This window comes from Protopterus annectens, chromosome 13.part0 (genome assembly GCF_019279795.1).
Source record: "Protopterus annectens isolate FY-2018-M chromosome 13.part0, PAN1.0, whole genome shotgun sequence".
NCBI classification, from domain to species: domain Eukaryota; kingdom Metazoa; phylum Chordata; order Ceratodontiformes; family Protopteridae; genus Protopterus; species Protopterus annectens.
In genome coordinates this window covers 672,232,258-672,257,925 of record NC_056747.1, presented here as the reverse complement: position 1 = coordinate 672,257,925, position 25,668 = coordinate 672,232,258, and the positions used below count along the sequence as shown (strand labels likewise).

The 25,668-nt window shown below is 42.0% G+C and overlaps 1 protein-coding gene across 4 annotated transcripts in view; it reads right to left on the bottom strand.

Moving 5' to 3' along the window:
- LOC122787576 (apoptosis-inducing factor 3-like) overlaps window positions 1-25,668 on the bottom strand; it is a 1,199,414-nt gene that overhangs the window by 133,126 nt on the left and 1,040,620 nt on the right. For all 4 annotated transcript variants that reach the window (XM_044054360.1, XM_044054361.1, XM_044054359.1 and 1 more), the window contains one exon: window positions 20,243-20,318. In XM_044054360.1, the coding sequence (XP_043910295.1) occupies window positions 20,243-20,318 (76 nt within the window). The remainder of the gene's footprint in view (window positions 1-20,242; window positions 20,319-25,668) is intronic.

Here is a 25,668-nt window from a genome sequence, read left to right as displayed (position 1 = left end):
CAGTAAGACGTTGTCCTGTTCGATTCTCAGCTAGAGCGTCTTTGTGTGTGAAGACATGCGTGAATGGGCATACCTTCATTGAAGGTTGTGCGTCAGGGCCGGCAACTCGGCACGTAAAAATCTGCTGCCAATCACTAGCGGACCAGAGTTCCTCTGTGGTGACCCCTAACCGGGAAAAGCCGAAAGACACAACAACAAAGACACTTTCATCACAACCCTAAAATCAGCAAGTTGGGAATCATTACATATCATCCCACTTGTTGAAGCAAAGTCGGTTTAATTTAGCTTTCCTAAACATTTTGAACTCACTCACAACCAAATGCATTAGATGTACATTATCTCAATGGCTATTCACCCAGACCAAATTACTTATAAAACATAGACAAAGCATGGAAAAATTGGTAAACCAATAAAACTGAACACAACTTCCAAACCTTTATGTTCACAAGAAACCAAACAATATACAAAAATCAAACAGGATAAGACATCCTACCATCTAGACCTCCTAAACTCATCCCGAAAGAATCCTAAACTTTTCTGGTCCTCTATAAACCACCTCCAACACATTGGCCATGCTACCTGATCTACCCAGTCTGTTTCTAAAACAAAGTTCAGCAAACCATTTCAACTCCTATTTAATTCAAACAGATAACTACCTACTCAAAAGCAATGCTCACACTACAACAGCATCTACATTCTCAACTTACTCAATATCTAATGTATCTTTCTCCTTCAACCTTCTACTCCTAGTCTACACAAACTCAACATGTGACAGATGCAACTATATTAAGAACCTTGAATCCATGCTCTCTCACACACCAGTTAGTACATATGACAATGAGAGGGTTGTCAGCATGCACATCTCACCTTCTACTCCACCCAAACCCACATCACATATACCTACATATGCAGAGGTCCTTACCAGAAACATACCTACAAACCAGAGATCTCCCAAACACAAACACAATCATGCTACACATAATACTTCCTCTGCAGAACACAATACACAGCTCAGGGACCAATGTCTCACCTGTCAAGCACTTAAGGCAAAACACAAAACCAAACATATTAGTCATAGGTGATTCCATCGTGAGACACAAAGATATCCCTCTCACCAGGCTGGATAAGGAAAAGGTCACAGCTGTCTGACAGGTGCCAGGATCCTCCATATCACACATGCACTCAAGTCTCTCAACAACAGATTCTGTTATGACTCCATCACAGTCCATGTTGGTGTGAACGACTTGAGACGTACCTCTCTTGACTATATGAAGAGAGACATGACTGAGCTCTCGGACTATGCGTCTCAGGCAGGTACGTCCCTAGCCTTAAGCAGCAGTTTACATTCACCTAGGATGATGCCTCAATACAAACACAAAATGATTAACTTCAATAATTGGCTTAGTTTCTGGTGTCATTCTAAGGGGATCCAGTATCTGTCAGCCTGGGATGACATGATCTACAATCTGCATAAAAATGCACTGAAAAAGGAGGGTTCCAATGGATATGAAGAAGCTGATTTTCAGGCTAACAGCTTCAGCTGATATGGTCGGTCAAGCCTCAACATCATTAAAGGACAAATGGTTAGGGCAGCCGACATGACCTCAAGGTATGAAGATAAAAGACAGAAAACTTTTTTGGTGAAAGGAATTATCCTTCTGATATTATTCACAAGTAACCTTAGAGGTAATTGTCTATCAAAAGTGGTGGCCTACTTGGCATACTGTATAATGTGTTTTTCATATTATGTTGGAAAAATAGATAGAACTTTACGGGTAAGAATATATGAACACCTTAAAGACATAAAGAAGGGGGTACTTGCTAATGCATAACAGTAACTTTTTGTTTAGGATACTTGAACAAGTGGATCAAAGTCCTAGGGGGACCAATGGGAGTCACTCCTAGAATACCCGGAGTTACTATGGCAACTGAGATTGAATACCAGCCCCCCCCCCCCCCCATGATTAAATAATCAAGTGTCATAGTTTCCCATTCAAGGGCAGCCAAGTTGTGACCCCCTGAACAATTTACATATATACAAATACAAAGCATTGTTTTTTGATGTTATATGTTAATTTAATTACATATAGCAATTTTTAAGTTAACTGTTATAGCTTCCCTATTAACTTGCTAGTATGACAACTTTATGACTGCCTCTGTTGAAGTTTTAAACACAGTGTATAATTTTAAGAAACAGTGAGGTATTTATCATAAAATATGATGCACCAACTTTGTATTTATGTTGTAGTTATACTGTTTTAATGTCACTTTTATGAGTTTAGAAGTCTGTTGAATTAAGATTGTGATGCATCTTTAGTAGGGATGATGAATGTATCAAATTAATTGTTTTAAAAGGTTTAAATTTGTGGTGTGATGTTTTACCAACAGTTCTGATGAAGTCTTGTTATGAGATGAAAGAGCTTAACTGTACTGTTGGAGTGTTTCGTTCAATAAACATATGAACTGTATTTGGTGGAGTGTTTCGTCCAACAAACACGTTAATATTTTAGGGAATGGTTTTCTGGTCACCTGGTACTGAGTGTTTTTTTGTTATTTTGTTATTTTTTTTGTGTTTATGACTGTGTATATACTGCTTCCAGGGCTGTTGCCACTACTACTATTTTGTGGAGGTTTGCCTGCCTGCATTCTCAGAATTTGTATGAAAATATGAAAAATGAAATTTTGAATTCTCTGTTGGACAAAGATTTAGCTGTACTGTCTGCTGCAGAAATTATCAAAAAGTATGATAAGAGTTAAGCTGATTCCATGAATTTCGTCAATTCTTAGCCCTACTTCTATAAATTTTAAGAGATTTTCTGCTCCCTCCTCTAATTTTGTCAAGAAACAAAAGAAATAGTCTCAGCAGAATGCTGGTAAGCACACATTTAAAAAGGAATGACAAGAGGTTCCAAAAAGAAAGCTGGAACACCCCCAGAACAAAGGACAGTGAAACAAGGCAGAAGGAATATATAAGGGATCTTTGTCCTCACCACCCCCACCCTGGCAGTTCCATACCCCTTTCAGAAAGTCTGACTCTCCATTTCTCTCTTTCCCAGATTGTTTCAGACAAATAGGTTACATCTAGGATACATATGGATGTGGGGGAGAATTCCTCCTCCTCACCCACCACACCAAACTCTTCTCTTCTCTGCTGTCCTACATCACATGCTGTCTCAGGAAGTAACAGAAGTTGTTCCTCTTTCCCAACTAGGGAAAGGGTTTATTCAAGAATGTTTTTAGGGCCAAAGAGAGAAAATTCCTGGAGACCAGGAATGGATCTTTCTTTCCTGAACTAGTTTGTGATGGTGCCCAAGTTCAAAATGTTATCACTTCACAACCTACTACCCGTTCTTCCTCATTTGAGTGTTTTTAGTAAACTTAGATTTAGCTGCATATTATCACAATCCAGTTCATCCAGACTGCAATTGTTTCATAAAGTTTTGTGTTTTAGGATCGCATTCTCAGTTTCCTGCCTTACCCATTGAGCTATCCATTGCTCCAATGGTGTTCACAGTGTCTAGCTCCTGTCATAGCCCATTGCAGGCTACAGGGTAACCACATTTTTCTGTACTTAGACAACCAGCTTATATTAGCACTGTGTTTTTTTTTTTTTACACACCCTGAGATTCCAAGAGAACATTCAAATGTTTTGACTCCATCACACAGGGCTGGTTTTCTGCAGTGCCTGCTAGACACCACAGTACAAAGAGCTTTTCTTCCACAGAAAAAATAGATCTTTATTTAGATCTATTAAAGGGTTTTTCCACTCAGACTTCTGTCACAGTGAGGAAGTGCCTCAGGAATGTGGGTCTTATAGCATCCATGATTCTCATGATACCTCTTGTAAGACTCCATATGAGAAAGATACAGTCTGTATCAGAAGTCTGTTTAGTCCCAGCATCAATACCCATTGCCTTTACAAATTTCAGTTCTGGGATTTCTGAAAAGGGAAATCACTTGGTGCAGTCATCAAATTTCTCTGAAATTAGATCCTCTTTTCTCCCTTCCAGCTCCAAAGCAGTCACTATATATGCCATGGACTTTTACCCCCCTTGACACTGCTCTCCAAATAAAGTGCAAGGTCTCTGGGACAAGATAGACAGAAAAAAAGCACATAAACGTAAAAGAGATGATAGTTCTTATAAAGACTCTCAACAATGAATCATCTGTGGTCTCCAGGTCCTTTTCAAGTAGTTACAGACAATACCACAGTGATGTGGTACTTAATCCCCTTTGCAAACTAACCATGTTAGCACGGGATATAATCTCTCTCTACATGTATCTTACATTCTGTCAGAGCCAATATGTATGTCAGACAAACTGAGCAGGGAAAAGGAAGACCCTCACAAATGGAAATTGGATCTGAGGCCTTCCAAAATTTCATCTATCTGTAGGGAGTTCTTCAGGTACACCTTTTTGCCTCCTCTCTAAATCGATCAACTGTCAAAATTCTGTTCCAGGACTCCATGCAAGAAAGCCTGGAAGACAAATTTCTTTCCTTTGACAGGAGTGTTCCTATATGCTTTTACACCCTTTCCACTGATATCCAGAGTACTTCTGAAGATTCAGAAGGTGACCCTAAAGATCATTGTGGTGACTCACTTCTGGCCTTGGCAACAGTGGCTCTCCCTTGTTTTGGAATTGGCCAGGGGCAACTACCACAAGTTTTCTCACAGAATGGATTTACTCACACAAGAAAAAGGGGGGATGAAATATCACAACCCCAAAAATCTACAAATGGCTCCCTGGATGATAGGGGTCTTAATACCTTTTATGCACCTGTTTTCAGAGTACACGCAGCAGGTATTAATGGAAAGCAAGAAAGTCTGCCACTAGAAAATGATATATAAGCAAATAGAAAAAGGTTTTCTACTTGGTGTCAAGAAAACTACCACCAACCATTCAGGGCTAGTGTTTGTCTGACTTTACAGTATTCATGTGAGACACCATCCTATGGCCTCTCTTACTCCTCTATCAAGGTTCATTAGTCAGACATTTCAACATATCTGGCCATGGATTCCCCTCTTTCAATATATTCTCATGTGAAAATGTTTTTTAAAGGGGTGATACACAAGAAGCCTCCTAGAAAATTGATGGGTCCTCCTTGGCATCTTAACGAGAGGTTCTTAAGAAATGAAAACAGTTTTGCTGGTTGCTCTGTCCTTTGCAAGATGATTATCTGAGTTGCAAGTGCTTATGGCAGGTCAACCCTATCTCATTTCCCCAAAGAGAGAGTTTCTTTGAGAACTAATCTTAATGTGGTATCATAATTTTCATTAAGCCAATATATCCATCTCCCTGTTTCTTTCCAGAACCTAAAAATGAGGGAGAAAGGATACTTTATACCTTGGATGTCCACATGTCCACATACAACTCAGGTACCATCTTGCCAGAACAAATGCATTCAGAACTTCTGATCAGTTGTTCATTTCTTGTGAAAGTAAGAACAAGGGACAACCTGTATAAAAGTACACCATTTCCAAATGGTTGTCCCAGGCTATTACCTTTTGCTATTCCCACCACAACAAAACTATTTCATGCAGATTCGAGGCAAACTACCAGGGCTTTGGCTTCATCTATAGCTTTCTGAAAATAACTGGATTATAGAAGCAGCAACTTGGTCCTCTGTGTATATTTTACAAAGTACTATAAACTAAATTCCTTCCCCAGGTTGAGGGCTGGCTTGTTAGGATCATTCTCCATAGCCTCCTAAATGCTTCCCCTTCCACCCCCCAACTGCTCTAAGCTGTGGTAAACACTACCCATATTGCTTAGGCTTCTGCAGCGGTGATTAATATGAGGAACACAGTACAGATGTGTAAATAAACTTACTACAACAGTAGATGTTTGAATGATCACTGCTGCAGTAGCCAATCCCTCCATCCATGCCTCCCCTTCATTATTTTTTTGGTGTGCTTTTTTATGCCATAGTGTGGACATGTTATTTTTTTCTTTTCCTAGCAATGTCCTCTAAGGGCTTTGCCTCCTCTCAGTTGGCTTGAAAATTCTGAAGGTCTTGGCACCCAAACCAGTCTTTTTAGCCAGTTCAGCTGAAGATGACAAATTGTATGGGTGGAAGGTGCCTTGAAGCTTTGGAAGCTAGCTAGCTTTTATATCCTATGCAGGATATAACTCATGTAGCTTACGCTACTGCAGCCATGATCACTTGAACATCTAATGTTATGATCAATTTACTTACACACAATTAGTTTTCAGAAAAAGAAAAGTACAGTTGTGTAAAATCTTACCATAACGGCAGATGTCCTTCTCTTCATTGTTGCAGTATTCCTTACAATAGGTACCTCCTGCCAAGGGTGGCTTGACATCCAGTCAGTATTCCAAAGCTTTTAGATTGATAAGGGAACGTCACATGTATGCTCCCCATGCAAAGCATAGGGTATAAAGGTGACATCCGGATGTACCATCCGAAGAACTGACAGCCCCAGTAGGAACACCAGTCTTAGGAATTACAGCGGTATCAGGCACATCCAAAAGGGAAAAGAAACAGGGGGAGGAGGGAGGAAGTGAATACTACAACAGTGAAGAAAAGGACATCTACTATTAATGGTTTTTCACAACTGTACTATGTCCTTCCATTTCACTGTTGCAGTATTCCTTAAAACAGGGAGAGTGCAGAAGCTCATGAAAAGAGTGGGAAGATGAAGGACAAGCACAGCCCTCTAGGAAACCATTAAGGATGGCCCTAGCAAAACTGGCTCTAGCCCTCTATATCACATCCAACTTACAGTGCTTGTTAAAAGTATGTACACAAGTCCAGGTAACTGCCTCAAGAACAGAGTTAGTATCTAGACACTTGAAAAAAGCACCAGAAAAACCCACAGCCCTAGTAGAATGAGTCTTAACTGAAGAAGGAAGGCTCTTGCCATGAAAAGGATAAAAATAAATGGCTTTAGATACTGAAGAATAAATAGTTTGCTTGGAAACAGCCAATCCCAAAGGTCTGGGATGAAATAAACAAAAAGCTGATCAGATTTGCGAAAAGCTTTGGTCTTATCCAAATAGAATCTGAGTTGCCTATGCACATCCAAACTGTGCAAATCCTTCTCACTAACAGACTGGAAAAGGGAAAAAACGTGGGCAAATGAACAGACTGACTGAGAGAAAACTCATTCACCATTTTCTGGATAAAAGAAGGATTAGTAAGAATGGACACGCTTTTCTTACAGAAAACTAAAAAAGGGGGAACAGCCTTAAGGGCTTGAAGCTCAGACATCCATCTGGCAGAAGTAAGGGCCAACAAAAGAACAGTCTTCCAAGAACAGTGCTGCAATGAAGCTGAAGCTGCAGGCACAAAAGGAACCTAAGTTAATTTCTCCAAAACAAAATTAATGTCCTAGGAAGGAGGGACAGACTTCCTGGGAGGTCTAATATGACGGACACCTTTAGGAAATTGCTTAGCCTCAAATCTAGAAGCTCGGGGGGGGGGGGTGCTAGAGGCAGACAAGCAGAAATAGTTGACAAGTTTGCCTTAATAGATGGATATACCAACCCAGTATTGAGCAATTCACACAGATAAGACAGAACCAAAGGAACATCCACAGAAACTGCACTTTAACAAAGTCATTTTTGTGTTTAAATTACCTTTTTAACTGTTGTAGGCTACACACTCAAGTGCGATAGCCATTTCTGTGCATTTAAAGTGTTTTTTGATTGTATCTGCTTTATTTTCTGAAAAAAAACAAAAAAAAATACTTGTTTTCCCACTTTTCTAAGCTATAGTCCAGTTTTCAGGTTAGTGCTGAATTCAGGGCTGTGTTATAAGATTCTGTGTTTGCCCATACTGTACTTGGATAGAAGGAAGTTTCTCTGTTCACTGTGAGAGAGGGAGCTTTGAGCAGCCTATCTGTCCCTGGAGGAGTGGTTTCAGCCCAGAAATTAGTAGTTTATTGGCCATTCTGGGCTAATTTCTCTCTCTTTCATTTCCCTGCTATAAAACCCACATTTGCAAGGTTTTTGTGCTTGTATACAGCTCAGCAAGCTCCTGCCTGGTGCCCTGCAGAGTTCTACAGCAGGAGAAAGACAAAAGAGAGACTTTGGAGTGATTAAGTATAATTTTTCTGCATTTTCCTGCTGCCTTTAGCTAATTCTGCCTAAAACATCGATTTTCTAGAGTTTCTGTGATTTAAAAAGCTTGTTTCAGCTACATATTGTACTTATTTTACTGCCTGCACTTCAACAAAGTTGTTTTTGTGTTTAAATTACCTGTTTAACTGTTGCAGGCTACACACTCAGTTGTGATAGCCATTTATGTGGATTTAAAGTGTTTTTTTTTAATTGTATCTGCTTTATTTTCTGAAAAAAAATTAGCTGTTTTTCCACCTTTCTAAGCTAGTATAGTCCAGTTTTCAGGTTAGTGCTGAATTCAGGGCTGTGTTACAAGTTTCTGTGTTTGCCCATACCTTACTTGGATAGAAGAAAGTTTCTCTGTACACTGTGAGAGAGGGAGCTTTGAGCAGCCTATCTGTCCCTGGAGGAGTGGTTTCAGCCCAGAAATTAGTAGTTTATTGGCCATTTTGGGCTAATTTCTCTTTCATTTCCCTGCTATAAAACCGGCATTTGCACGGTTTTGTGGGCTGGGCAGTGCCAGTTAGCTAGGGTATAACTATTCCTGGCTCCACAAAGTCTACTCTTCAATTTTTCCATTGGCACTAGACAAACTTTCAACTTATGCACTCAAACCATTCACTTCTCAACCCAGCACTTGCTCTAAACTCATAGCAAGCACTAATAAACCTTAGCACTAGACCTCCCTATACTGTAGAGAAGGACAAGGCTCTCTATTCGACCTTACCAGCCAATCAGTAAAACAGTTCATTGTACCTATCTCGGCATGTCCAAAGGGCAGTTTCAGGAGTACTCTCTGGTCCAACTGGTGAATCTGGGCATTTTGAGGCAATGCTACAATTGGCTCATGTACACAGACAACCCTCTCCTCCTTCCACCAAACACTAATACATGCGAGAGATGCAATTATACAGCCAAACTGGAGGCTAAGCTCTCTCAAACCAAGACTGGACCAGGCAGTCAAGAGGAGAAGGGAATTACTTGCATCACACCACCAATCTCACACAGACCTATCAAACCAGCACAGGTAAAAAAACACACAAATACACAAAAACATACTCGGAGGCTCTAAATAAAAATCTCCAAAAGCAACAGAGATCTCCAAAGCAGACATCCATGCAACCTCCACCCTCCAACACAAACCATGAAACACATACTTCACAAAACCAGTGTGCCACACAATCACAGCCCTTAAGGCAAAATAACATACCCAACACACTAGTAATAGGTGACTCTACAGTCAGGCACACTGACATCCCACTCACTAGGCTGAACAAGGGGAAGGTTACTGTTAGCTGCCTGTTGGGTGCCAGGATCCACCACATAACACAAGCACTCAGGTCACTCCAGAACAAGTACAAATATGACTCTGTCATTGTCCATGTTGGTGTGAATGACATGAGCCATACCTCCCTGGACTACATGAAAAGAGACATGGAGGAGCTCTATGATCACATAGCCCAGGCCGGTATGACCCTGACCCTGAGTAGAATCCTGCCCTCACCAAGAATGATACCACGGTATAGAGAAAAAATTATCAGTTTCAACAATTGGCTAAGCTTCTGGTGTCATTCAAAGGGGATTCAGTGTCTGTCAGCCTGGGATGACATGCTCGACAAGCCACGCTGCTTCATTAGAGACGGCTTGCACCTGTCACCCTTAGGCTTTTGAATACTGGCCAAGGAACTTGCCACCCCCATAGTGCCTTTTTTAGGCAAGGCTCAAAAGACAAACCCACTGCCATAAATAGCACAAGTAACAAAAAACTGAGGGTAATGCTACTCAATACCAGAAGTCTAAACCTTAAAATGCATGCACCTGAGGCACTCCTCAGTATGGAGGAAATCGATATATGTACTGTAACAGAAACCTGGTTTAAGGCTCCAGAGAGCACCCCAGCACTACCAGGCTACAACTCATACCATAGACTTTGGCCACAAAACCCGGATCGAAATACAAAAGGCGGGGGAGTATCCATATTCATCAAGGATACCCACACCTTCAGGTTAGTGGCACAGCACGATGCTTCAGAGATCATCCACGTGCAACTAACAATGGGCAAAACTGCTATTCAAATTATAACTTGCTATAGATCACCCACCATGTTCCAGGACCCCCACTCCGCATTCCTGGAAACACTGAGAAACAAAAGTCCTACCAAACACCCTGATAGTGGGTGATTTCAATTACCCAAACATTAACTGGGAGAACTACTAAAGTACAAACTCCCTTACCCAACATTTTCTAGAATTTATAAACTCAAACGCCCTGGATCAACTGGTCAACACCCCCACCAGAGGTGACAACATATTGGACCTGGTCATCACCAACATGGGCGACCAGTGTTCCACACCGGAGGTCAACCCCTCGCTGGTTAGATCTGACCATAAACTAATCACTCTGGATATCCACATTCCGCCACCAACCCCGGTCAAAGAAACCACCATGAAAAACTTTTCAAAAGCAAACTTCATGTTACTTAAGACCGAGATGGGAAGATTCAAAGCCCCCATGCTAAAGGATAACGCTGTCCAAGCTGCAAAATCCTTTACTAATGCACTCTATGGGCACCTACAAGAATGCATGGATCATGCTATCCCAAACAAAACCAAAGACTCACTCCTCCAAAAAAAGGAAACCAGTCGGGTGGACCCCTGCCATAAACAAGCTATACAAAAGAAGGAGGAAACTAGTACAGAAAAGAGTAAAATCTCAAGAAGGGAAGACATCCCTGATCAGTATCAGCAAGAAACTACGTTCCCTCATAAAATCATCCACGGCTAGCTTTGAAAGAAAAATTGCCATGGACTCTAAAGATAACCACAAGGCATTCTTTAGCTATGTCAAGAATCTAAGTGGCAATTCTCAGATCTGCTCGGAGTTAGTGCAGAATGGCACAAAATACACTGAACCGACCAATATAGCCAACATCCTGGCAGACAGGTTCAGTGCAAACGTCACCCCCCTCTCACCCCCAAAAGGGCCCATAACTATACCAGAAGAATGTAGTGCCCCTGAAATCACTAACACTCAGGTTAAAACAGCCTTCTCCAAAGCCAAAAACACAGCATCAATGGGACCGGACAGTGTCCCAGGCTGCGTCCTACACGAGTTCAAAGATGAATTAACCCCTCACCTAAACACACTGTTTAAACTCAGCCTCTCCACAGGCTACGTGCCCACAGAGTGGCGCACAGCAACTGTTATTCCGCTCCACAAAGGTGGAGCCACAAAGGACCCCGGGAACTATCGTCCTATAAGCCTGACTAGCTTGGTCTGCAAAGCTATGGAGTGCATCACCATGGATCTCATTAACAGAGACATTGGGAACCTCCAAACACTGGACCCTACCCAGTTCAGCTTTGTTAAGGGCAGATCATGCCTCCTAACTCTGGTGGAGTTCTTTGAGACAGTTACCAAGGCTATAGACGAGGGAAAGGTGGTCTACACAGCCTACCTAGGCCTCGCAAAGGCCTTCAACACCATTCTCTACTCGGGTATTATAGACAAGCTCACCACCCTGAACATAAACCCCTACATCATGAAATGGGTTGCCAACTGGCTCATGGACAGAACCCACATGGTAAGAATTGCGGGAGATAGGTCTGACTCTAAACCAGTTACAAGTGGCATTCCCCAGGGCTCAGTCCTAGGACCCTTCCTGTTCGGCATATATTTCTCAGACGTACAGTCAAGCACAGGAGGACTATGGCTGACCAAGTTCGCAGACGACTGCAAACTAGGGGCTATAATTGACTCTCCGGCTGACACAGACATCCTCCAAAAGGGTCTCACTGAGACAGATACCTGGTGTCAAAACCATGGCCTCAAGCTAAATGCCAAAAAGTGCATAGTCATCCCCTTTGGAAAAAACAAAGTACACACAAACTACCACATAGGTGATAGCCCCCTAAATACGGAAGACGTAATAAGGGATCTGGGGACCCAAGTAGATAGTAACCTCTCCTTTGATAATCACATTGACAAAGTAGTTAGAAAATCCTTCTATGTGCCCACCTAATCACAAAAGGGTTTGCACCCAGATCGAAAGAGGTCATTGGGCCCCTCTACTCATCACTCATCAGACCCATCATAGAGTACAATGCCCAATTTGGGATGTACCTTACAAGACACCTGCAACAACTGGAAAGACCACAGAAGTACCTCACCAAGAGGATCACTGGCCTCAAGCAGATGCCCTATGCAGCTCAACTGAAGAAACTCCAGCTGTACTCGGTTGCATACCGCCTACTCAGAGGTGATCTCTGCCTCACATACAAGGCCATGTCCAACCCAGAATTGATGGACATGCTCCACCTAAAGAAAACCATATCCCCTCGAGCTACACACTCCAGGGATCTAAACCTCACCACAACAATAAATACGACTTCCCATGCTCTGGAACAAGATTCCAATCTACATTAGGCAGAGCTCCTCACTAACCCTCTTCAAGAGAAACCTTGACGAATGGATGGGAAACAGGTGGTTTACCCCAGGGATCACTTCAATGGCTCTGCTGGACAGAGGCACAGACAACTAATCTAAGGGGGCAGCGAAAGCCAACACCATTCCAGCTAGTCTTATAAATGCCTTCGGGCAGATAACCTAGTACCTACCTATGAACCTATGAAAGTGGATCCAGGTTATGAGAAAGACACCAAACAGAAAACCTCTTCCATTTGGATAAGTAGGATTTCCTAGTAGTAGGTTTCCTGGCCTCCTGCAGGACCCTAAACACATCCTCAGAAAAAAGGTGTCTATATGGAATTAAAATCCCATCACCCACAGTGTCAGCTGAAGAGAAGACAGGTGTGGATGGACGAGAGATCCCTTTGTCTTATGTCAGTAGGTCCACCCTGTGAGGGTAACTTTTGATGACTGCCCTAGGCTAAATGCAGAAGTAGAGGGAAACAATTCTGTATGTGCCAAAAGGGAGTCACCAGCAAGATTTTGGGAGCATCCTGTTTTATCCTGAACAGGACTTTTGGAATGAGAGGAAGAGGAGAGAAGGCATAAAGAAACATCCCCTTCCAGGAAAAAGAGAGGGTATCCTCCTTCCAGATCAGAGGACATGGGGCTCTGGCACAAAAAAAGAGGAAGTTGTATGTTCAGAGGGGAGGCAAATACATCTACTTGAGGAGTAACCCACTGGTGGACAATGTCCAGAAAAGGATCTACTTCAGAAGCTCAAAGTTTCAAAACTTCGAACTTCAAAATGGCTGAGACCATAAGATCGAAGTTTTAAAATTTTGAAAGCCTAATAAAAAAAAAATTTATGTTTTTGCAGGGGGACTAGCCCCCCTGCAACTCCCCCCCCCAACTAATTAAATATACTAACTCCAACATCAAACTACCGTGAGGAAAATGGTAAATATCCCATTCTGTTGCTCTATAGCGATCTCCATTCAAAACGTTCAAAGTTTCAAAACTTCGATCTTATGGTCTTGGCTTTTTGAAGTTCGAAGTTTTGAAACTTCAAGCTTATGAAGGGGATCTCCAGAAATAACCCCCTGTGAAGCACTGATTTGTGTGACTATGATATGGACCTGCTCCGACAGTCTGCCACAATAAACTGCCTGAAGTGTCACTTGATACTGGATAGCTAGCTCCCACACTTGAAATGCTAACCTGCACAGGAGATAAGATCTTGTCCCTCCTTGCTTATTGACATACTACATGACTGTGGTACTGTCTCTGTCAGTACCTTGAGGGGCCCTGGAATGAAAACTGGATGAAATGCCTAAAGGGCCAACAGATGAGCTCTCATCTCTTTGACACTGATGTGTTTTTTCCTTTGTTGAGATGACCAGAGCCCCTGTGCTTTTAGAGAGCCAAAGGAAGCCCCATATCCCATGTCTGAAGCATTTGTGAACAGCTCCTGAGTGGGGAGTAGAGGTTGAAAAGGAAGCCCTGGGTTGGGGGACACCTGCCGAATCCACCACTGAATTTCCAGCTTGAGAAATGAAAGAAGAGGGACTATGAAATCTAGAGTGTGAGAGTGCTGAAGCCAAGCTGACTCTAGAAACCTCTGAAGATTTCTCATGTAAAGTTTGGCTAGAGGGAGCATAGGAATAGTGGAGGCCATGAAAACCAGAGCTCTTAGAAATCCCCTGGTTGTAATTGAGGCCAGAGGAAGAAGAGTTTGAAAGAGGGCAATGAAAGTTAAGGTTTTGGGAGGAGGCAAGGATGCCATCATTGGAACAGTCTGGATCCTGCATTCCAAAAGCACAAAATCCTGTGAAGGAGTCAGAAAAGACTTTTGGAAATTTATAGTAAATCCCAGGCTTTGCAGGATGGAAATGGCAAAATGAAGATGCTGTAGCAGAATCCCTCGAGAGGAGGCTGGAAAATTAGGTTGTCCAAATAGGGAAAGACCTGAAACCCCTTTAGCCTGGAAAAAAGAAATCACAGGAGTGAGGCATTTGGTGAATATCCTTGGGTCAATAGACAGGCCAAAGGGCAAAGCGGAGAACTTAAAATGCCAGTAAGCAGAGAAATGTAAAACGTTCCTGAAAAGGGAATGAATAGGAATATGAAGATAAGCATGCTTGAGGTCCAGAAAAACTAAAAAAAAAACCTGAGGAAGTAGCTGAGCAAATAAGGTCTGAAGGGACATCTGAAAGGATGGGACCTTCAGAAAAGTGTTTAAATTGGAGGGATCCAGAATGGGTTTCCCAAGTGCCCTCTTTCCTGGGAACCAAAAACATTCTGGAATACAACTCTTTTCCCCTTTGGGAAACTGGAACTTCCTGAATAGTTCCCTGAGTCAAGAGACCCTGAGGCACCTCTGGAAAAAAGGTTAGTTGTTCCTGAGGGGGTTGAGGGAATGCCCATGAAAGGGGGAAGAGATTTCCAGACCATGTAACTACGCTTGGCGAATCATGGAAAGAACCCAGGAACCTTTAGTAATTTTAACCCAAACAGGAGGAGACAGGGAAAGATGAACAGAAAGAGGAATGTGGCTGAGAAATACAGGATAGTCAGACAGCAGCTGTTTTTTTCAGGAAAAGGAGATTTCTGCATAGATGTAGTCTGGGTAAATTTAGCAGAAGAAGCCGGTTTCCACCTTTTTACTTTTGAGAGGGAGGCAAGACTGCCTACAAACAAAAGCTGGCTTATTATAGTAATTCCATTGGAATTTAGGCACAAAAGAAACAAAACTATGTTTCAGCTCTTGCAAGGCCTTACCCTTTTCCTGTAGGGACTTAAATCATAATCAGCAGCATCAAATAAATGCCTGCTGTCCAGAGGAGTATCCATCAACTTTGCCTTAATATCATTAGGCACAGGTTGAAACCTAAGCCAGCTATACCTCCTCATCACAGAACCAAAAGCAGCAGCCCTAGAGGAAGCATCAGCTGCATCACAGCTGCATTTAATAGAATGTTGAGCCACCTGAGTGGAAGTCCCTAACAAGGAGAGGGCAGAAGTCTTCTCTTCAGAATTAGGAAGATTGGAAATAACCTGACAGGCCTGAGAAAGACTTGCCAAAATATACCTAGTCATATGGGTCTTATAATTAACAGCCTAGAAAGCAAGTGTAGTGGAGGTATACATCTTCTTACCCAGCCTTTCCATAGCCCTGCTGTGCTTATCAGAAGGAAGCAACTTTGTCGAAAGCAAGTAACCTAGATGGCTTGTCAGATGCTACAGGCACCAAAGAAGGGTCAGCATAGGGGCACCTATAGAGAAATTTGCAATTATCAGGTACCTTACAAAACTTGTAGGTTTCTTGGGGGCAGGAGGCTGGGAATCAGGAGCCTGAGACCCAGTACAGAAGGAATCCAACAAGGCATACAAGACAGGAGGAACAGCATAAGGTCTCAGAGAATGCATTTGCAGAAGCTCGTAATACCTTTTCTGAACCCATAAACCTGGGCATAATCCCATTTAAAAAATTCCGTCATTCTGGAAACTGTGTCCTCAAGGAAATCTCCTCAAAAAGGAGTGTCAGGACTAGTGGGTTCCTTCTCCTCAGAACCCTAGTCTAATGGAGAAGGAATCTGTGAAGAGTAAGCAAGAGATTCCTCATCTGAATCCCCTCCTCCTCAAAGGAATCTTGTTCCCTGGGTCTCTTAAGAGGAGTAGAAGACCAAGGGGGGGAAGCTGGAACAGAAACTCCTTGAGGGGGCTTCATGGCCATAAGGGCACTGAATAAACCCTGCAAGAAATTCTGCCAGTCACTCTGAGGTCCTTAGGAGCAGTAGAAATATGCTTTGTTTTTGTTTCTTCTTCTTCAAAGGGACATCCAACTTATGAAACATAGAAGGTTCAGACCCCATATGGTACTGTAAAATAGTAGTCGGAACCTCTTCTAACAAAAATCTGAAGAACACCCCTAGGCCCTTCTGTAATAATCAGCCACGTTCCCCTGAACATCCGAAACGGATATAAGTAAAGCCTCCAGGAACGTGTGTGATGTTGGGTCCATGCCAGCCTGTAAAGCGGTCATGGCAGAAGAATCCAATGAATCAGCCAGGCAATCCTCCAGGCTTCCACTAGCCTTGACGGAGATGTCTGGCAGAGGCAGTACAGCTGAAGAATCACATCTAGATTTTTTTGTCTTTTTCTTCAAGGACGACTGACCCTCAAAGCAGGAAGTTCCTTCCATAACATCTTTTGATAAAAGTTTAAGATGTTGACTCTCTAAATATATGGTCTAAGAGGAAAGCAGACTACAGAGTCTCTTTGGGACAAAAGCTTGACAAATAGAATAGGACATATGGTCCTGGGAAACACCGAGACAAAATAAACACTGCTTGCAGTGATCTTTATGAGGAATCTGTCTCCCACACTGGCATTTACCCTTTTTGGATGACATGAACCCCACAAGCAACAAACAAAAATAGAGAAATAAGAGCAAAAACCCCAATGGGGCACTTATCTGAAAAACGACTTGGTAAACCAGCAAACAAAGCAAGCGTTCAGACAGACGTTCAAAAATGGCGTTCGGACTGGTGGCAAAGAAGTTCTGAGGAAGGTGAATCCGGACATCTTTATGCCTTACACTGTAAACAGGGAGCATATGTGTGACATACAGAGTACCCTTAGCAACCTAAAGGCTTTGGTATACTGGCCAGACATCGGACCGCTCTTGGCAGGGAACCCTATAGCAAGGAATACTGCAACAGTGAAATGGAAAGCCATCATCTTGTTCAGATCGATAAAGCAAATGCTAAAAGATCAAATGCATCTTTCAGCTTGCCAAATTTACAATACAGGACTATTAAGAGTCCAAGTATTTACAGCAACCCCTTCATCTAAATAATTTTATTTCTAAAAACAAAATAAATCCAGTTCTAAATCCTACTTATTCAAAAAGAAACTGACACCAGATCAGTCCTTTTGTAGGTTTTTATTGGATAAGCACTTTTGTCCTTGTAGATTTCTTCAGATGAAGTAGAGGGACTGCTCTAAATATTTCTGCTCTTGACAATCCTGTATTGAATTTATGTTTGTCCTGATACATATTCTCTGTATACAGCCAGGTTGGACTGAAATTACTGGAGTCCCCACCTATGGGTGACCTATGACTGTGTTCAACTTGCTACACTAGGTTAGACATGACTTCTCTACCTTATCATTTTCTACTGACTACTTTTCTCTAAGCTGGGGCATCCCAAAGAAATGCTGTAGGTTAACTGGTGCTCCCTTAAATTGGCTGCTGGTGAGAGTGCTATGTAAGAGTGAATGTATGTACATTCTGTGACAGACTGACACATTCAGGATAATTTTCTAAGTCTTGCTTGTAGATTGTCCCTCAATGATACACATTGGACAAATATAACATATGTGAAGACTATATTTAAAAATATTAAAATTCCATTTACACCTGAAAATGTATTATACCAATGCCAGATTGACTTATGCAGTGAATGGGTGGACAGAAACGATGTCAGCAAAACACTGCTAACCAGTGTACATGCATATAAGGGATATATTTATGAAAGTACATTTGAACTTTACTGTGTGCTGCAAATCTTCTAAAAATTGTAGCGCTTGCCTATACTAATTGTTTTACACTTATTTGAATATAACAGACTGTTCCAGTTTCCTTGTAATTATGTGCATACTGTGGACAAACTGTTGCAATGCAGACCTTACTGGTTTATAGGCTGCATAACTACTGACTTCAGCATGCACTAGTATTCAGGTATAACAATTTTTTTTCCCATTTTGTTCAAAACATTCTCACGGAGTCAAAATCAAACAAGCTTGATTTGTGTTTACACAAATGTCCATACCTTACATTTATGCGTGAACTTAGCCATGCAGTTGATTTATTTGCAATCTGATAGCTGGGTAAGTGGACAGGTAAGACCCTTTTCAGCCATGACCCAGGCCCCTTAGTGCAAATGCATAAAATTACAATAGTAATGGTGAATTGCATTGTATAAATTGTTAAAATACATGAAAGCATTGTCATATATTTGGTGTTTACAGATCACAGAATCACATGGATTGTATGCATTGCTAAATTCATAAAAACATATTTGGCGCATAGAAAAATATTAGACATTAAAAAGCATCAGTTTGTAAGACATGCTGAAACTTTTTTTTTAGCCATTGTCCACAAAGCAAGTGCAGATATACCTTAATTTGTTAGATGTTCTTTTAAATGATTTTCAAATGTTGGTGCAGTCTGATACTGTCTACCCTCTGCAGGAAGGTGATTCCAAGCAGAAGGACCCAAGCTGGTAAATGTTCTTTCCCCAAGGACAGTATTTAAATGTAGCCTAAGCAGGGAGATGACCTCCTCATTGCTCTCCTATAAGTAGGAAGGCTGACTTCTTATCTGTAATTTTGATTTAAGGAGAGGAAATGTCCTTATTTTATTATTTTAAAGTGATGTGTGATACATAGAAAAGAATATTTCCTGTTTTAAAAATTTACTGTAGGATTACCACATTTTGCTCTAGAAGTTCAAAGTGGAACAGTCACATGTCTTACTGAAATGTGACATTTTGTAGGATCTGCACAATCATACAGTGCAAATAACTCAGTTTTTTTTAACATGGTATCAAGCTGTACTGCAACAGTAAAATCATTAAGCATGTGTGAAAGAATAAATAGTGTAAGATGTTCTTTGGCTAACAAGCCAAGCTCAATGCCAAAAAGTGCAGTGTCATCCCCTTTGGTAAAAACTCTGTACCCATGAACTACCACGTAGGCAGCAATTATTTAACACCGAATGCGTGATAAGAGACCTTGGGACCCAGGTGGACAGTAGTCTCTTCTTTAATAGTCACAATAGTCACATTGCCACAGTAGTCAGGAAGTCCTTCTACGTGGCACACCTCATCATAAAAGGGTTCTCATCCAGGAAAAAAGAGGTCATTGTTCCCCTCTACTCGTCACTCATTAGACCCATTATAGAGTACAATGCCCCTTTTGGAATGTACCTCACAAGACATCTGCAGCAGCTGGAAAGGCCACATAAGTACCTCACAAAGAGGATTACTGGCCTCAAACAAATGCTCTACACTGACCGCCTCAAAAAACTCCAGCTTTACTCCGTAGCATATCGTCTACCCCGAGGTGATCTCTGCCTAACATGTAAAGCTATGTCAAACCCAGAGCTGTTGGACATGCTACACTTAAAGAAATCCCAATCCCTCCAAGCTACACGCTCTAGGGACCTAAACCTTGTCACCACAATAAATAGGACATGCTGGAGGGATAGATTCCTGTCCCAGAGACTTCCTAGTCTCTGGAACAAGCTACCGATCTATGTCAAGCAAAGTTCTTCATTAGCACTCTTCAAGAAAAATCTTGATGAGTGGATGGGAAATAGGAAATACACCCCGGGGATCACTTCTGTGTCTCTGCTGGACAGTGGCACAGGAAAATAACTTTCTTGGGTGGTGTAAGCTATGGTACCTTGCTGGCTAGGCTTACATAGGCCCTTGGGCCGATAGCCTAGTACCCACCTATGAACAGACACATGCCTGATGTTTTTACTTCCCTGCAAAGGCTGAGGAACAGAATACCATTGGGTAGATGACTGTAATGATAAATGAGCTATATTCTTAAATATGTTAACCTTTGCTTGTGGCTCATTTACATGGTTATTACATACATATTTTTCTACAGATTCACAATTAAAAATACATCACGACTTTCAAGTAATGAGCACATTAAATGTAGTTGCACTCACCTGATGTAGAAGGCTAAAAATTTCATTTCCTTTGGATTTCCTTTCATGATTATTTCTGTAAATCCTTCTCCATAACCTACAAGACAGTGCTTGATTCACTTATTTGTTCACTGTTGTTATGTACTATGTATAGTTTATAAAACTAACAATTCTCTTTTATGATAAAATACGGCCAAAAACAAAGAAAATTATAGATACAAGAATTCTGCTTCATGATTAAAGAATAGCTAATTAAATGTGATTTGCTCTCAGTGGTTTACATTCTTTTTTCCTGAGCAACTCAAATAGATGGTTCGGCAAACACCCTGAGACTAATTAGCACTTTTGCTCTTTTATCACTATCTAACAGAACTTCATCAGAAAATTTTCCTGAACAACACAGCACTTGCATGCAATGGGTGCAAGGCATAGAAAGTCATCCTAAATGTGCTATCCCATCACAAGGAACAAATATACATACTCTCACACAGCATGCACAGCTACAGGCAGTTTTGAGGAAAGTACGGTTGTGTAAAATCTTACCATAAAGGTAGACTGTCTGCCTCTTCACTTTTGCAGTATTCATTACACTAGGGATCTTCTGCCAAGGGCAGGCCGACTTCCAGCCAGTATACCAAAGCCTTTAGGTTGCTTTACAGTACGCCATATGTCACACATATGATGCTTGCGTAGTATTGGGTATAAAGGTGACGTTTGGACGTGCCATCCTTAGAAGTGAGAGCTCCAGTAAGAGCGTCAGTCCAAGGAAAAGAAAGGTAATCAGTATATCCAGAAATGTAATGGACCGGGGGATGGAAGGAGGAAGTGAATACTGCAACAGTGAAGAGAAGGACATCTACAGTTATGGTAAGATTTTACACAACTATACTATGTCCTTCCATTTCACTGTTAGAGTATTCATTACACTAGGAAGAGTGCCAATGCTCAGGAAGCAGAGATGCAAGGAGGACCAGCAGAGCTCTCTAGTAAGCCATCAAGGATGGCCTAAGCAAAACCAGCTCAAGTTCTGGAAATTCCATCCAACCTGTAGTGCTTGGTAAAACTATGCACTGAAGTCCAGGTAGCTGCTCAAGACTGGAGTTAATATCCAAAACCTTGAAAAAAATCACCAGAATAAGCCACAGCTCTAGTAGAATGTGGCTTAACAGAAGAAGGACGGCTCTTATCATGAGAGGAACAAAAAGAAATGGCTTTAGAAATCCAAGACTAAATAGTTTACTTGGGCACAGCCAATCCTACGGACCTAGGATGAAAGGAAACAAAGAGCTGATCAGATTTACAAAAAGTCTTCTACTTATCCAAATAAAATTTGAGTTGTCTATGCACATCCAACTTTTGCAGCACCTTCTCACTAGCAGACTGCGGAGAAGGGGAAAAACTGGGAAAATGAATAGACTGATTTAACAGACAACTCATTCACCACCTTGAGCATAAAAGAAGGACTAGTGCAAAGGGACACCCTGTCCTCATAAAACAACACAAAAGGAGGACAAGCCATAACAGCTTGGCGCTCAGACACCTGTCTGGCAGAAGTAAGGGCTAACAAAATACAGTCTTCAAATAGCAATGTTGCAAGGAACCTGAGCTGCAGGCTCAAAAGGAGCCTGGGTCAATTTTCCTGAAACAAAATTAGGATCCCAGGGAGAAAGAACAGGCTTCCTGGAAGGCCTAACATGAAGGATGCCTTTAAGGAATTGTTTAGCTTCAAATCTAGAAGCTAAAGGTGGTGATAAAGGCAGACAAGCAGAAATAGCTGATAAGTGGGCCTTAACAGAAGAATACGCTAATCTAGCATTGAGCAATTCACACAAGACACAACCAAAGGAATATCCACAAAAAGTGGATCCAGGTTATGAGAAAGACAACAAACAAAAAACCTCTTCTATTTGGATAAGTAGGATTTCCTAGTAGTTGGTTTCCTGGCTTCCTGCAGGACCCTAAACACATCCTCAGAAAAAAAGGTATCTATGTGGAATCAAAATCTTATCACCCACAATGTCAGCTGAAGAGTAGACAGGTGGGGATGGATAAGATATCCCTTGTCTTGTGTGAGTAGGTACACCCTTGTCAGATAACTTGTGATGACTTCTTCTGCATTTAGCCAAGGACAGAGGGAACCAATGCTGTCTCGGCCAAAATGGAGTCACCAACAAGATTTTGGGAGCATCCTGTTGAATTTTGAATAGGACTTTTGGAATGAGGGGAAGGGGAGGGAAAGCACAAAGAAACATCCCCTTCCAAGAAAGAGAGAGGATGTCCACCTTCCAAACTAGAGGACCTGGGACTCTCGCACAAAGTAGGTGAGGTTATCTGTTCAGAGGGGAAGCAAAAAGATCCGTTTGAGGAGTACCCCACTGGTGGACAATGTTCAGAAACACATCCCTGTGAAGCATCCATTCATGGGATTGAGTTATGGTCTACTCAAAGTGTCTGCCACAATGTTTTGACCTGAAGGAATGTAAACTGCCTGAAGAGTCACTTGGAACTGGATAGCTAGCTCCCACATTAGGAGTGCCAACCGACAAAGAATATAAGACCATGTAGCCCCTGTTTGTTGACATACCACATCACTGTGGTATTGTCTATAAACATCCTGAGAAGTCCTGGGGAGAAAATAGGATGAAAGGTCTGAACAGCCAGCAGAAGAGCTCTCATCTCCTTGATGTTGATGGGATCTTTTTGTTGAACAAGGGACCAGACTTCGTGCAACTTTAGGGAGCCGAAAGCTGCTCCCCATCTCACATCTGAGGAATGTGTGAATAGCTCCTGAGAGGGAAGAGGTGGATAAAAAAGGGAGTCCTGGACTGAAAGGCAACTGCTGAATCCACCACTGAAGTTCCTGCTTGAGACAAGAGAGAACAGGAATTAAGAAATCGAGAGGATGAGAATGCTGAAGCCAAAGACTGTAGAAACCACTGTAGTTTTCTTATGTAGAGTTTAACAGAAGGAAGTATAGGAATTGTGGAAGCCATGAACCCCAGAGCTCTCAAATTCCCTTGCTGTTCTCAGAGGAAGAAGGGACTGAAAAAAGGTAATGAGAGTTAGGGCCTTGGGAGGATAAAGGGATGCCAGCATAGGAACAGTCTGGATACTGCACCCCAGAAAGACATGATCCTGAGAAGAAATCAGAAAGGACCTTTAAAAATTTATAGTGAACCTCAGGCTCTGCAGAAAGGAGACTGCAAAGTGAAGATTTTGCAACAAGATCTCTGGAGAGGATCATAAAACTAATAAGAAAAGGCAGATCTGCTACAGAGGAACCATCAGCTTTAATATAAAATACATACTTGACTGAGTGCTTTCACCCACAGTTGGGCTTCTCAGAGTCAGTACACTAACAAAATGAACACTTAAATACCAATTAAACACAATTGGTATTTTGTGTTCATTTTGTTAATGTGTACTGACTCTGAAGAAGCCCAATTGTGGGTGAAAGCGCTCAGTCAGTGTGTATTTTATATTAAAGCTGATGGTTCCTCTGTAGCGGATCTGCCTTTTATTAGTTTTATGGTTCACTATTTTCTAAGTATCTCCGGACAGGATGCCTTAAAAAAGAGTTATGTGCTTACCATAACTTAGCATCTATGTTATCCTATGTCACTATTCATCACTCTTGGGTCATAGGATCCGACATCGGATCCGAGCCGACAATTTATCAAACAGACCCTAGGCTCAAGCTCCTCCCACTCCCATAATCCCTTGCTGCCCTCTAACCCCTCAGATCGAGTTTTCCCTAGAGCTAGAAAACAACCATGGCAGAACGGACAGGGGTGGGGGGGATAGTGATGAATACTGACATAGGATAACGCAGATGCTAAGTTATCGTAAGTACATAACTTTCATCTGATGTTATCCACGTCACTATTCCTCACTCTTGGCTCAGAGTCTTCAGTTACCATAAATTCTTGGGTGGCCTAATAGAATGACATGCCAAAGAACTGTGGAGGCAAAAATAAACCCTGTTCCTGGAAATTATGTTGAACTTATAATGAGTAACAAAAGTGTGAGGAGTAGACCAGGTGGCCACCGCATAAATCTCATATAAAAAATGTCAGGCCAAATAGGCTACTGATGTAGCCACAGATCTAGTGGAATGAGCTCTGACTGGTCCTGGTAGGGACAAAATCCTTTAGAAGAATAAACTGCAGAAAAACATTTGGAAATTCAATGAAATATAGTAATCTTTGATACCCCCGACCCTGTCTGTTAAGAGAAAAGGCCATAAACAGCTGGTCAGATTTGCAAAAGCTCTTTGTTCTGTCCAAGTAGAATTGCAGTTGTCTATATACATCAAGTGTGGGCAGCAAATAGTCCCCTTTATTGGAGAAGTTGGGGAAGAAAACTGGCAACTGAATGGATAGATTCAAATTGGTCTCAGTGGCCACCTTGGGCATGAAGGAGGGGTTAGTCTGGAGAGCCACTCGGTCCCTATGAAAAATCATGTATGAAGGCTTAATAGAGAGAGCCTGCAACTCAGAAATTCATCTTGCCAATATTATAGCCACAGAAAGGCAGTCTTCCATGACAGGAACGTCACATCACAAGTTGCAGCAGGCTCAAAGGGACTCTGTGTAAGAGACTGCAGCACCAAGTAAAGGTCCCAAGAAGGAGAAGGATCTTTGAAAGGAGGCCTAAGCAGGAAAAATCCTTTCAAAAAGGCCTTACAAAGGCGAGAAGAAAAGGCAGGTTCCTCACAAACATGAAAATTAGAAATGGCCACCAACTGCAGCTTAACAGTGTAGAAACTAGCTCAGTCCTGAAAGAGAGAAGACAAGAATAATAAGATGTCTGGAATGGGAGCCAAAAAAGATCCAGATTCCACTGCTTGGCCCAAATAGAGAATCTTTTCCATTTACTACCACAGATCCTTCTAGTGGAAGCCTTCTGAGAAGCCAAAAGAATGTCTCTGATGGGCGAGGCAAGCCTGGGCTGGTTTAGAATTATGGGAAGTGGACAAATCTCATAGTCAGATGAAGAGTTTGAAGGTTTGGGATCAAAAGGTGAGGAGAAATCAGATCCAGATGGGGATCTGGTACCCAAGGGGGGTACTTTAGATGAGACCTTAAGAGGGGGGAACCACACCTGCTGAGGCCAGAAGGGGGTGATGAGGATCAAGGAAGCCTTGAGTAGTTGAGCTTTCTGAAGCACTATGGGAATGAGAGGTGGGTAGGCATAAAGGAGACTCGGAGGCCAATTGCGAACTAGTGCATCCCTGAGGGACTCCATGACTGGGGGGGGGGGGTCAGGGCAAAATACTGGCTGCATTTGTGATTGTGAGGGGAAGCCAACAGATCGCAGCTTGGATGACCCTAGAGAAGGAAAATATCTCTCGCCAATGAGGGATTCAGGGACCACTTGTGAGGACTCAGGATAGCCCTGCTGAGTTTGTCTGCTAACACACTGGACTCCCTGGGAATGTGCATTGC